At 45.1% G+C, this 15,012-nt stretch overlaps 1 protein-coding gene across 2 annotated transcripts in view; it reads right to left on the reverse strand.

Moving 5' to 3' along the window:
* Nucleotides 1-626: 626 nt before the first annotated feature.
* The window catches only part of YJU2B (YJU2 splicing factor homolog B), a 91,578-nt gene continuing 77,192 nt past the window's right edge, over nt 627-15,012 (reverse strand). For both annotated transcript variants that reach the window (XM_069237312.1, XM_069237313.1), the window contains exons 9-10: nt 12,283-12,421; nt 627-1,330 (exon numbers count right to left, since the gene is read on the reverse strand). In XM_069237312.1, coding sequence (XP_069093413.1) covers nt 831-1,330; nt 12,283-12,421 — 639 coding nt within the window. In that variant the 3' untranslated portion in view covers nt 627-830. The remainder of the gene's footprint in view (nt 1,331-12,282; nt 12,422-15,012) is intronic.

A 15,012-nucleotide genomic window follows, 5' to 3' on the forward strand; every position in this document is an offset into this window, starting at 1 on the left:
CCTAAAAGGTTTGACATTCACTGACTCAACCTTGGTAATCAGCTAGAGACCTGGACTACAGTGTTGACGTGGAAGCCTGTACAGCTCTGATATTCTGTTCTTGTCATCTTGGCTCAAGGACAGGCAGTTTTTTTTTTTTTTTTTTTTTTTTTTTTAAACATTCACTGAAAAACGCTGTAAATCAAGAAAGATTCCACTTTGTGCAAAAGGAGAAAGGAATGCGTCATCAAGCAAATATAAAAATGCTCGATATAATTTAGAAGACTGCAATAAAAAAACAAAAATCAGAAAAAGACAAATCTACTCATACTTCAAGCAGCCACAATGAAACTGTACTTAAGTGCCTTTTGCTACAGTAATAAAACAACATTAAAATGGTTATCGTGTTTGGAGATTTTATAAAACTAGGACGAAGAGGATGTGTAAAGGGTTCTAAATGCCAGTGTCTCTTAGAACTATTTAAAGATGAATGGTCAGGGGGTCCCTCAAGCTCATTCCCCAGAATTTTCTCAAGACATTATACCTTTGATAATTTCCAAAGTCAATACATGGCCCCCTCTTACTTACATTCAAACATGTCTCTTCATGCACTTTTATATGCTGAACAATGAACGTGACCAGAAACATCAAATAAAGATGGCAAGTATTTAATGGTAGGTAAACTACCTCAAACTTCTTAGTGCAAGTACCTCGAGGGGCATAAATAAAACAGCAGCAAAGCCCCCATTAGATCTCTTTAGGTCATGTGCCCTTCAGTGTCCTCCGGTGCCTCACGAGGCAGTAGTGCATGAGCATCAGAAGAGACGGAGGGAGTTTTCTTGGGTGGGGAGTTAGGGAGCCTCCGACTCTGAGCTAGAGTCTGAATAGTCTGCAACCAAGGAAGATCCCAGGTTAGCTAAAGACAAAGCAGCAGGCGGGGTTGTTGGTGGGCAAGAGTCACTCCTCTCGCTGTTCTTCAGCTTTTCGAGATCTTGATGATCTAATGAAGACAAAGAAGATGTGCCATCGTGGACAGAATCATCAGCCTGCTCCGTGACCCGAGGCACATTCTGTTCCTTTTCCAAGCTGTCCTCACAAGGTATGGTGGAGTTCTTGTGACACTCCAAGCCCTCCTTGGATTTCCGTCTCACGATGCCCAAACTGTCTGCTATTAATCCATGGCCATCAACGGAGGGCGGCTTTGGCGTCACCTTTCCTCCAAGTCCCAGCTTCTTCAGGGTATCACTCACCTTGGAGCTGCTGCTGGTGGTGGTAACAGGGCCCTGTGCGGAGGCGAACCAAGACCGGCTGGATATTGCAGTCCTTTTCTGCTTCTGTTTGTCCTCGTAAGCTGAAACGGTAAGAACAAAATGTTCACATTCATAATCCAGATCAACCTCCTAAACACACATTATATCTGGACGAGCACTAATCTATATGTAATATTTGCTGCTATAATTACTTTATAGCCTAATTCTGACATCAGAGGTAGCCTGGACATATTTACCACAGTTCTGTTCCGATGTCACAACGTCTTCTGCGTGTATACGGCATGCCACCTTGTTACTTTACAGCACTAAAGCTGCATGTGTGAGTGTGATCATCATTCAGTATATTAAAGTGCCAACTAGGACTGAATGCACTTCTGTATTAGGAATATCGCCATATCGCTTTAACGCACCTAATGTACTCCGGTGCGTGGCATATTGCATATATCATTTTAGAACATCAAATATACTTGTTAGATTGGAGTACTGTCATAACATTTTAAAGCACCAAATGTACTTTGGGTGGAGTTCATTTATAGCCATTTTCTGCTACATTTGCCTGTTGACAATTTACACACTAACACAGAAAGTCAAGTTTTTGAACTAATATTTGAGCAAAACATGTATTTTCCCCATAAATGCAATGGTACAGGACAGAAATGTTAAACCATACATGTTCATACACACCTTACTATCCCTACAAGCTAACCACAATTGAGGCTTCAAGAGGCCTGTGTTATGGTGCACATGGACTACGACATTCTGGTCTGTAAAGCCTCATTAAAAACTAAGAGAGGCTGCATGCAGTTCAGATTCAAGTCAACGCCATCTCGTCCTCATGCTTCAACACCCTTTGAATGCTCTGCAAGACCTTCAGGTGGATTCCCATAGAAACCAGAAGAACGGTCACCCCACGCCCTCGTTAGCAGCAGACTGGACTACGGCAATGCCCTCTACACGGGAACAACGGCAAAGCTCCAGAAAAAAGTCCAGCGCATCCAGAATGCCTCAGCACGTCTCATCCTCAACCTCCCTCGCCACTAACACATCTCTGCCCACCTCAGAGCCCTCCACTGGTTACCCGTCAACAAAAGGATAGTCTTTAAAATCCTAATCCACGCTCACATAGCTCTCCATGACACCGGACCGGCCTACCTCATCGATCAACTTAACTTCCACAACCCGACACACCAGCTCCGCTCCGCCAACCTCACCTCGCAACAGTCCCTCGCATTCACCGTACCACAACCGATGGCAGATCCTTCTCCCACCTCGCCGCCAAAACCTGGAACTCCCTCCCCCGCCAACCTACGTAAGACCCAGGACACCCTGACCTTCAGGAAGTGCCTCAAGACCTGGCTCTTCGAGCAGTAGCACCCCCTACCCGACCCCCACTCCCCAGCGCCTTGAGACACTTCCGGGTGAGTAGCACGCTCAACAAATTAATTGATTGATTGATTCAGGTGCTATACTGGCCTGAACATGACAAACGAAGAGAAAGTAAAACTCAAAAATGCATAATTCAAAAGCATTTTAAGTAAGGGCTTGATTACCACAGCACTGCACCCAGGGTACCTTAAGTTGTTGATTGCCTGGTGCTACATAAGAGAGGGTCCAAATAAAAAACTTCCTGTATAAAATGCCAATTCGTTCAGCAGGCAGACATGGACCCTAATCCCCTATTTTAGAAGTATACTTGCAGGTAATATGGTAAGGTCCCACTTCTAGTAACAATAATTTGAAGCCATCCAATTGCCTACTGTTCAGTAAAGTTCATTGAAAGAATAGAAGGGGTTTCGAGATGAGTAATCCAATTCAAGGTTTAAAGTGAAGTGAAGTCAGGCGGCGTTGTCCAGGCGGGGCCGTGCGTCGAAGTTCCGGTCGCACCGCAGGCGTGGCGTCGAGCAGCGTCTTTGCGGATCGGCGTGCGTTGAATTTCTCACCGCGGAGCAAGCTGTGCGTCGAACTTTTAGGCGCGCACGGAGTCCAGTTGAAAAAGAGAAGTCTTTTTGGTCCTGAGACTTCAGGGAACAGGAGGCAAGCTCTTTCCAAGCCCTTGGAGAGCACTTTTGCAGCCAGACAAGAGTTCAGCAAGGCAGCAGGCCAACAGCAATGTAGCAGTCCTTTGTAGAAGGCAGTCAGGTGAGTCCTTTGAGCAGCCAGGCAGTTCTTCTTGGCAGGATGCAGGTTCAGGTTTCTTCTCCAGCAAGTGTCTGAGGTGGTAGGGCAGAGGCCCTGTTTTATACTAAACTGTGCCTTTGAAGTGGGGGTGACTTCAAAGAGTGGTTAAGAAGTGCACCAGGTCCCCTTTCAGTTCAATCAGGTCTGCCAGGGTCCCAGTAGGAGGTGTGGCAGTCCTTTGTGTGAGGGCAGGCCCTCCACCCTCCCAGCCCAGGAAGACCCATTCAAAATTCAGATGTATGCAAGTGAGGCTGAGTAACCTGTGTTTGGGGTGTGTCTGAGTGAATGCGCAAGGAGCTGTCAACTAAAACCTAGCCAGACGTGGATTGTAAGGCACAGAAAGATTTAAGTGCAGAGAAATGCTCACTTTCTAAAAGTGGCATTTCTAAAATAGTAATATTAAATCCAACTTCACCAGTCAGCAGGATTTTGTATTACTATTCTGGCCATACTAAATATGAGCATCCTACTCCTTTTCAGATCAGCAGCTGCCACTTCAACAATGTATGAGGGCAGCCCCAATGTTAGCCTATGAAGGGAGTAGGCCTCACAATATTGTAAAAACAAATTTAGGAGTTTTACACTACCAGGACATATAAACTACACATGTACATGTCCTGCCTTTTACCCACACAGCACCCTGCTCTAGGGGTTACCTAGGGCACACATTAGGGGTGACATATGTAGTAAAAGGGGAGTTTTAGGCTTGGAAAGTACTTTTAAATGCAAAGTCGAAGTGGCAGTGAAACTGCACACACAGGCCTTGCAATGGCAGGCCTGAGACAAGGTTAAGGGGCTACTTAGGTGGGTGGCACAACCAGTGCTGCAGGCCCACTAGTAGCCTTTAATCTACAGGCCCTAGGCACATATAGTGCACTCTACTAGGGTCTTACAAATAAATCAAATAGCCAATCATGGATAAACCAATCAACAGTACAACTTACACAGAGAGCATATGCACTTTAGCACTGGTTAGCAGTGGTAAAGTGCCCAGAGTTCAAAAGCCAACAACAGCAGGAGGAAGGAGGCAAAAAGTTTGGGGATGACCCTGTCAAAAAGGCCAGGTCCAAGACACACAATTTGCTTTTGCATAATTGCTCAAAATGCTGGGAAAATTATGCAAAAATATGCACAATTACACAAACCAAGTCTGTCATTCATTGTTATATTTTCGCACCAAATGCATACCGTGCGTCAATTTTTATTGCAAGGACTTATTTTGCTCTACAAAAAAATAAATAAATAAAATAGTGAGAAATACAACAGCCAATCGTATTCTGGTGTTCCTACGCTAGAACTTTGCTGTGAAAGTAATAAGGCGACATGGTGCAACTTTGTAAATTATAACATAAGCGTGACCCAAAATGCCCAAAAGTACACAAATTATGTCAGTGTAACTAAAATGTCGCCCAGGTCTGGTACTACAGGAAAATGGACCAGAACTTCTAACAGTGCACTAGTTCCATAACCTCCTAGATTCGCATGGCCCTCACCCCATAACACAGGCTTCCTTCTAACTGCCCTGCGCCCCCCACCAGAACCATCAACTCTACCTAGAAGAAAAAGTCAGACCAATGAAATGACTGCCTCATCACGCAGCTCTGGGCAAGTTTCTGACAGTTAGACCTGCCTTGCAACTACTACATGAGGAGTCAGTCTTCCTAAACCATCCAATGTGAGGCGGTTGACTGTTTCCTCAATTCCAGCAGACGGTTTAGAATCTTGGTATGAGGAGAAAGGTCTAGCTTGTGCAACACGTAGAAGACTGTAACTTTGCCATGAATCTTGAATGGTCAGCAATGAACATCTGACCTAGTTAGAATCCAGAAACCTGAGGAGTCACTTGAGAAAAACTCACTGCAACCTTTTGGGGAAGATAGTCTGGTAAAAATTGATCCAATGAGAAGAAGATAAAGAAAATAGATTAACATGTCCCACATACTGTGTATGACCTGGCTGTTGTGCACCTTAGATAATCCAGATACTGTTTTCTTGATCTTTTCCTTTCCAGGCTTGATGAGGCAAAGACGCCCATATTCCGCTCTATTCAAACCCACACCCTTCCATATGTCAGCAGGACTACAATGGTACTTGCGCACTGGGTGGAAAATCCCCATTTCACGCGTTGGTTAGCTTCTGCATCCCTTAACATGTCACCTTCTTGATGAAGCACTGAATCACTTGAGTTAGAAACACCAGCTTTTGACAAAAACACGCACAGTGGATCAATCATTCTCGGTTAATGCTACGAAAATTTAAACTGACTTCCCCTGTTCTGTGGACCACGAGCTCCTACACAGGCCTTAGGAACATTTTCAATCTACTTCTTTCTGAATGACCTTTTGATCGCTACTTGGCATCTTCACTTCTATTCTATAGCTCTTGTGCCATCTTCTCCTTCGCTTACTCGCCTAGGACTCGTTCCTTATTTTCCCTCTTCATCCAACTGCACACTTTCCTGTTTAACTTATTCGCTCTTCCTATTCTATACAGATTCCTACCTCGATTTTGCTAATACACTCTTTCCTGTCCCGGATACAAGTCTAGATTATTGAAGCATCTTGCAGGTCTGTACCCTAACATAATAGAGAATCCTCTCATTTGCATCACATTTTATCAATAAATTATTAGTATTAGTCTTGGTGATATCCTGTATATTTATAGTTTTAATTACACATGCATATAACCTTGCGCAAGATATTAGTTTCCATGACTATACGTCTGTAATAATGGGATAATCCGCAGAGCGCTGTAAGCGACGAATGAATGAAAGGCTACTTTCAAAAGTTTGAACACTTACCCAAAAGGGTGTTGCAGCGCTATGAGATGACAACCATTTGATCTAACAAAAGAGCCAGGTCTTCAAACCTTTATGGAATGTAAAACAGTTGGCTTCTGAGCGAAGGGGGCCCCAGTCATGGTAGGGTTACATGGAACTGGAAATTAATTTATTTATGACTCCGTGCAATGCATGGAATTCTGTATTCCGAATTAATATTTACTAGAATCACAAAGCTAGATGTTTGCCTTGGCCCAGGCTGCACATACAAGGTTCGACAGAACATTTTAGATTGCCTCCGCCAGGTGCAGGTCTATTACTGAAAGTCTAATTATAAAAACACACCGGTTCAGAGTCTGTGCTTTTTATATTCTGAAATTGCAGTTGATATAATATTAAAGAAAGGGAGACAGCCCTTCTATTAGTGACACAAGTGCAATATTACATTTTATGGCCTTGGGCAGCAAAGAGTGACCCTACCTGAGAGGATGAGGAGCCATCTCTGAAGTCACTAATCAGCAGTGAAACTAAAAATTGGGAGGAGATTTACTGGTTACCCCCCGACCATGGTATACAAGGACTGCGGCTAATGATAGGAGCGGTTGATGCTCACTCCCATCCGTGGTGTAATTAATCCATGTACTGAGGGACAGGAGTTACTCCCCACTCACCCATGGTTTAAAGGGACTACAGCTGAAGATCATGCATGGCCACTGGTCACCTGCACCCGTGGTTTGAAGCGACTACATCTAAAGACGTGGAGGGGTTACTGACCGGCTCCATGCATCATATTCCGGAGTTACAGCTGAAGGTAGTTATGAGAGGTGGCACACAAGACTCCTTACAGGAAGGAAGGGACACCAGTGAAGAGGGATGCTGCCTCGGGAGGGCATCTTGGCCCTTAGGCCATCAGATCTTTGGTGAACTCACGAATACCTTACCGCCATAACTGAGTTGTCTAGTGGCACCAGTGCGTTGGGTTGGAAAGGCATATTCCATAGGAGCAGGTGACATACAAGTCCGCAAGAGCTGGTTTGGAGGAAGGTGCAAACACACTCCACCTTGTCCTTTTACTCAAAAGTCTTCTTGCAAGACAGCGAGTAAAGCCTCAGAACCAAACAGAGGGCAGTAGCAAGACGTCATCCATTCCCAAGACTCTAGTCTCCAATCAACAGTAATTTGCATTCGTTTTTTCAGAAGGCTCGTGTTTAACTTACAGGTGGTTAGTGGTAGCATAACTTCAAAATCACATCTGCCCACAAGACAACCTGTAGTTTAGTAACTACTTGCTATGCTTCATTCAAATAAACTACCCACTTTTAAACAATAGTTTAGCATCGAGCATCGTGGCATCCGACAAAGACTCGCATACATTACATTAGTCTGCAACGATTCCGAATTGAACCACCAGATGGCAAAGTGTTTCGAAATCACTGGTAGTCCGAGAGGCTATTCACTGACCTGAGGACATCAACATGAACCCAAGGGACTCACTCTTCAGACTTTTAGTTGAGAAAGTGTGTTGTGAGCGGCTGGTTGGATTTCCAAGTCTGTCTTACAGGCTCTGTTGCAACACTCATGCTTAACATACTAAGTTGCAAACATAGCGTTTAATGCACTCACCAGCTACTTTCACAGCATTGATGTTTTGAAGATACGTGTGAGTTGAAACGCAATATGGATCACAGGTCCATCCATGCTTCCTGCAACAATGGGCATCCTGGCTAGTATCATCTTTCAGGCAATACCGAGTGTGTGTACAGTGACGTTGTGGCTTCGATCTCCGAAAAGCGCAACTTCCGGTGGCTTTTCTTTAAAGATATGCGCTTTTGATCTCGAAGATTAATCTTGCTGCAGAGTGGCGCTATGTTCGCTGCAATCCACACTACAGGTGTAGTCTATTATCCATCAACAGAAATGAGCGAATGTACCCTGTGCAGCCAAGTCACCCTCGGCGCTGCAGTTTTCTTTCACATTGAACGTCCATAGTACTAACATTCAGGACTACGTTTACCCACTCCAAAGGAAAAACAAACCTTCATCCAACATGTAAGCATTCATCACCAGGTACATTAATCTGCGCTCCACGGACAGTGCTACGCTGTCCCCAAGGCTAGGTCCATACTAGTTAAATATTCCTAATGAACAGCACTCTTGCAGGAGACACAGTGTTTGCATTCATCTAAACTCAGTACCTGGGGAAAGGGCCAAAGCGGTCCCAGTTCCTTCAGTGACAGATGAGGGTGGGTGGCACTTCGGATTCACAAGAGTGCACCCCTTCAAGAAGACAGGTTGGCTGCATGATTTGTGGGGACTGTCTGGCTCTTTGATCTATCTGGCGCTGGCAGCACGGAGCATCGGCTGTCAACTTATTGGAGCTGGTAGCATGAGCATCGGCCCTCATCTAACTGGAGCTGGTAGCATGGAGCATCGGCTCTCACATATCTGGAGCTGGTAGCATGGAGCATCGGCTCATTTATCTGCAGCTAGTAGCATGGAGCATCGGCTCTCATTTATCTGCAGCTAGTAGCATGGAGCATCAGCTCTCACCTATCTGGAGCTGGAAGTATGGAGCATGCGTTTGTTTTAAGCAGAAGCTTGTAACGGCATTTTTAAAAAGTTAACAGTACTTAACTGCAATGGTTAAATAGGTTTAGACTTACTTAAACATTGCCATTTTTATAGAACAATTGTGAAAAAATCTGAGGGGGGCCCAATGATTTTTATTTTTCAACTGGGGGGGGCGTGGCATTAAAAAGTTTGGAGACCACTGCGTAGATGGTAGCAAAGAACATCAGCTCTCATCTGTACAGAGCTGGTAGCATGGGGCATCAGCTCTCATCTGTACAGAGCTGGGAGCATGGGGCATCAGCTCTCATCTACACGGCGCTGGTAGCATGGAGTATCGGCTCATCGATCTGGAGCTGCTAGCATGAGCATCGGCTATTATCTGGAGCTGGTAGCATGGAACGTCTGCTTTCATATCTCGAGCCGGCAGTATGGAACATCAGATGTTATCTATCTGGAGCAGGAAGCATGGAATATTGGAGAGCTGCTAGCATGAGCATCGGCTGTTATCTATATGGACCTGGTATACATAGGAGCTGTGGAATCAGCTCCTATGTATATGCAGTTGGTAAATCAGCTTTTACCTATCGCGAGACGGTAGCATGGAGATACAGTTCTAATATCGTGAGCCGGTAGCATGGAGCATCGGCTAGTATCTAACTGGAGCTGCTAGCATGAGCACGGGCTCTCGCACCTATCTGGAGCTGGTAGTATAAAGCATCAGCTCTTATCCATCCGAAGGTGGTAGCAAGGAGCATTGGCTCTTGTCTATCTGGGGCTGGTAGCATGGAGCTGTGGCTCTAAAATCGAAAGCCTGTAGCATGGAACATTAGATATTATCTAACTGGAGCTGCTAGCATGAGCATCGGCTGTTATCCATCCGAAGGTGGTAGTATAGAGCATCGGCTCTTATCCACCCGAAGGTGGTAGTAAGGAGCATTGGCTCTTGTCTATCCAGAGCTGGTAGCATGGAGCTATGGCTCTAATATAGCGAGCCGGTTGCAGGGAGCATCAGACATTATCTAACTGGAGCTGCTAGCATTAGTATCGGCTCTTCTATCCAGAGCTGGTAGCATAGCGCATTAGCTCTTATCCCCTGAGGTGGTAGCCTGGAGCATTGGCTCTTGTCTTTCCGGAGCTGGTAGCATTGAGCGATTGCTCTAATATCGCGAGCCGGTAGCATGGAGCATCAGATATTATCTAACTGGAGCTGCCAGCATGAGCATCGGCTCTCACCTATCCAGAGCTGGTAGCATTGAGCATTAGCTTTTATCAATATGGAGCTGGTAGCATGGAGCATCAGCTTTGTGTGCGACTTCCAAGCTGCCTCACATGATGTTATGGACCGAAGAAGGACTCTGCTTTGGGCAGTGTGACATCTAGAACCTGCTACTTATCTCAAAAGCACCAGACCCCGTTACTTCTAATGCTGCTTCTGCATAGTTAAGTATATGATACGGTGTTAAACCAGCTTGTAATGGGATTTTTTTTAAAGACCGCATGAATCTATTAATGAAGGTGTTTATCTGTGGTGATCTATTTTGGCTTGCCAGTGGTTAGATAGTCTATAGAAAGCAGCTGTTAGAATGGCGATCTCCAAGTCTGAAGAATTTTGAAGTAATGTTCATTTAAAATTAACAAAAGGAAAGGAGCAGCATCATCCATAATGAACCCACGACGCCCTCCATCTGAAATCCCTCAGTCCAGTGTGCAAGGAGGGCCCTGCTCTTGTATCCATCCCAGGCAACACATCATCAACTGGGACGTGGACACTGGCACAAGGAGCCCCATACTCCCCACACCAGTGAGAAGACAAGTGCACCAGGGACTGAAGCTGACATATAACATGCACAAGGGGCTCTCCTTATAATCTACTTTTACCTCATCCATTACGGGCTGGATACAGGTGCAGTGGACTCAGGTGACTGAGGCAATGCCAAGATACAAGTGAAGTTATGTGCTTGTGTGGCACAAGAGACTGACGGGTGCTGCTGCCTCTGCTTCTCCATCTTGTGCCCTGTACTCGGTCCCAAACATGCTCTGAACTCATCCACAGGGATCACCTGGAACACCACTTGCAGGCCCTAGGGCTGTGCCCCCAATGCCATGGCACCACCGGCAGTCCTTTGTCAGGCCTACCGCGCTGCCATCGTACACCATGCTCACCAATACTCAGGAAAGGCCAGTACCAAAACACCCTGGCAGAGGCTTCCAGCTCAAGTCTTGATACAACGGGTTTCCCATAAATTCGAGCTCTGCAGAAGGGCAGTTGGTTTGCAGATGCTACTGCTTTAGCTCCCCCTTTTTGCAGCTTATTGATTAGAACGTTGAAATACATCTTCTGGGTAGAGGGAGACTACCAAGCCTAGTCACAAAGGCACTTTGGGATACATAAAGTTGCACTCCAGGAGCTATGTTATGTATTCTTACATGTCTTTGAGAACTTACACTAAAGAACTAACCGGGGAGTAAAATGGAATACCCATACTCAATTAGTACAAATATAAAGAATGTGCTTTCTTTGCACGTTTGTAAATAGGGAGTTCGATATTTGGAGGTTGATTCACAAAGGCGTGTAAGAGCACTACATACCTTACTCATACGTGTTTTTTTTCTATCAGCCTAAGGGTTCTTAGTATTAAGGTTACTAAAATGAACCTTATCTGAATTCAAATCCAGAGGGCGTACCCCAAATTTACAGTGGGAGAGACGTTTTCTCCACAACCAGAAAAGCCAACAACGAAATGCAGGTAGGGAAAAGTAAACAAGTAGTAATGGTTAATTCTATTGGACCATTACCTCAAAGTGCGAACTTCACCAGGTAATGGATGAAACCATGTGACAATCTAGGCACATACATGATGATCAACTGGACCATCAAACACTAGAGAGGCACTGAAATAGATGAAAACTTACTTGCTTTGCAGAAAGAGTGGCCACCACTAGTATCTGATGTGCCAAAATAGCTAGTTATGAAAGTGATTGAGAGGTAATGAGAGACTGGAGTAGGTAACCTTCTTAGTGATAAAACCTACTGTGAGATGGCAAACACTGATATCGTCTAAGCAAACACCACAGTACATTACATTCTTACTTTTTTTAAATGTTCACTTTATCGGAGTCGATAAATGTGGTATCCACTTTTTTTTCCTTCACTTCACAAGAGAACGAGACTTCATAAATTTCTAGGCACGGGGAGATTCGGTTATTTGGCCAGATTCACAGGATGCTGAGCCATGGTCTGTATTGAAAGCTAATTCTCCAGTTCCAAAGTCAGCAGCTGTAGCCACTTGATTCCATCTCCACCCCCAGTCATGGCCTTTCCATGAGTGATTTCACGACATATAAAAAAATTTTACACGGAAGGATGATGACTAGACTACATGTAATCATAAACCTCGTCAGATGTTTAAAATTATAAACGATACTGAATATATCTCTGGGTTCTGAGCGGGGACAGACCTCTATCCTTCACCCCAATGACTACAATAGTAACACCATACATACAGTCCAGGCTGCGGTACTTGAGAAGAGCTGCCAGCTGTCGATCCTCTTCAGATTCTTGTAGAAGGGGGATGTCGAGCGAGGCTTTATCCAACAAGGCCTGGTCCTTCTCTTCTTCCTCTTTTAAAACCTTCTTCTCATCCTGAATCAAATAAAATGAAACGTAAATGTAAAAATTAAAATCCATTAATAAAATAAGCTAACTAAAATGTTTCACTACTATGTAATGAATACATTCAAGATTATTTCATTTTCATGGCTGCAACCAACTTTATTAGTTCTGGCGTGATGGTGCAGCTGCCAAAGGGACCTATTTTGACCAATGTACAGAGTGGGTTTTGGTAAGTCATCTTCAATCACTGTCTTATTTGAGGGGGACCCGTCAGAATCCTGTTAAGAGGGTCATGGGGTAAGTAGGGGTTAGTGGGCCCAACCAAGGTGGTTGAGGCCTTTTACTCCGGATATCCTTATGCCCACCAAGTTATGGATCCTGCTCAGCAGGGTCAAGCACACCCTTCTGCACCTGACTCTCAGCGTCGTGAGGTGCCTCTCTTGGTATACAGGGTTGTTCCAATGGACTCCACCAGTCTGGTCACGCTAGCTTCAAGTTGGCCTCCTCCGCAGCCACTCCTGGCATCAGAGGTCGTGGGAACCATACAGCACTAAGGCAGTGGCCCAATCGCTGCATGATTATCCCTACCTCTTTGCAAAATTTCCAAGGCAACCTCTCCTGGCAGACAGGATCGCCAATTTAATCCTCTGCATATGGGTGACAGCCCGACTGATGCGAGAACAAGGTTCTTCCTCTGCTCTTTGTCACAATTTACAGCAGCCCCTCCTGGCATATGGGGTAGATTTCCCCACAATGCCCACAAGCAATGGCTCGCTTTGAGTGGAACAGTTCCTCACACCTTATTCAGGAGGCCGCTCATTATCTGGGCTACCCCCTGGTTCTTGCTTACTTTAATGTGCCCCTCTCCCCCATGGGTACACCGGTCTTGGCAAGCAGGCAGACAATGGTGCTTCAGGTTCCAGGGCAGGTGGTCTTGGTTTTCCTGGGTGATGTCCCCTCATCCAGCAGCGAGATTAGCAGGCTAGGCCCCCTAGTTCTGGTCACAGGAAGAAGTCTTGCAGAGCACCCCCTCCTCACACAGTCAATTTGGCTGCTTGGCAGATAACAATGTTTGGGGTCTCAAACTCCCCTACTTATAGTCCTTTTCCAGACACAAAATGTAATTTAGTGTCCGAGTCTTTGACATTTAATGTTGGGGTTCTGCTTCTTTGAATTGGACATCTTTTACCTTTCCTCTTCCTCCTGAAGAATGTCTGTCTCAGCAGGGAGGGCTACAAAGCTGATTAAAGCACAACAAAATTCATGGGAGTTAGGAGAGTCCACACCTTTTCTGCCCCAGTGATTTTTGCATCAAAAGGTTAATTGTGGGTCCCACCGCCCTGTGTGTCCTGGCCCACCAATCTTGTGATCTTTTCTGCATCAAGGAGCCCATCCTCCAGTGCTTATCCCACCCAGCTTAGAGGAATGCACAATACACAAACTCTGTATGTGGGGGGTGGAGGGGATTCCTCATGTTTTCACCAGGCAGGCCTGGGCTTCCCAAAACGGAACCCAATGTCCTCCATATAATGAATCAGTGCAGGAACTACTGCACTCAGTATACATCCACAGTACCTTCATTGTCCAGCACTGCTATCCTCATGCATTATGCTACCACCAGCAAACTCACGTGCAGCACACACTCAGTCTGCGCGCACTGTTTGGTACTACAGTCCCTCTGTACTGTCCAAGAGTATCAACTTAAACGCACACAATCAGCACACCCTCAATTACCATATGCACATTGTACCACATTCCACCATTTGTGTATTGTATGTCTAGTGCACGCACATGCATTCAGCATATGTTTTCAACACACATGCATTTCCACATTACACTGATGTAGACCCTGGGTGAGTTAAAAGTCACAGCGGAGGAAGGGGAGTGAGCCTGCAGGCCTCACTCCAGTGACACAGGGAAAAATTATCCTGTTCACCACTACTGATCATTACATGGTATGCTGCCACCACCACACTTGTGCTGTTTAACTCTTGGTGAAGGCAGTAGCCTACCAACACTATGAAGGTAGTTGGTGTCCCACCTAGTCCTAAAGACCGCAATCCATGGGACAGGACTATGTCATGGCGCGCACACATTATTTGTGTTTGTCTATGACCAAAAAATCAGCTATAAGGATTCCGACAACAATACAGTTTGCCACTCCAGGCAGGGTCCATGTCTCCACCAAGCAGCTGACTTTTCTGCTCCATTAATTCATTGCTTAGTAACACTGTCATTTGGATCAGCCCAGAAAATAATTTCTCTCTCACGGTCATGTTACAAGCCTTTGGGTATTTCAGTCCATCTCACAGAAAGCGGTTCATTGTAGTACGTGAAGGAGTATCTACATCTGAAAAGTTCACCTAAGGATTACACATTAAGCTTTCTTACATCTGAAAAGTTCACTTAAGAATCACACATTATGCTCTTTGTTTCATACATGCATTGGACACGAAAAGCAATCCTTTTTTCCAAATAATATTTTATTATGATATGGCTTGACAGCACACCTGTCGCCAGACAATTAAGTGAAAAACACCAGGAGGGGGGATTTGGCTCCACCCACATATTTGGAGACAAAAGTACACGTTTTAATTGGGCATAAGTTTTGTGCTTCCACA

Source organism: Pleurodeles waltl, chromosome 6 (assembly GCF_031143425.1).
Source record: "Pleurodeles waltl isolate 20211129_DDA chromosome 6, aPleWal1.hap1.20221129, whole genome shotgun sequence".
NCBI lineage: Eukaryota > Metazoa > Chordata > Amphibia > Caudata > Salamandridae > Pleurodeles > Pleurodeles waltl.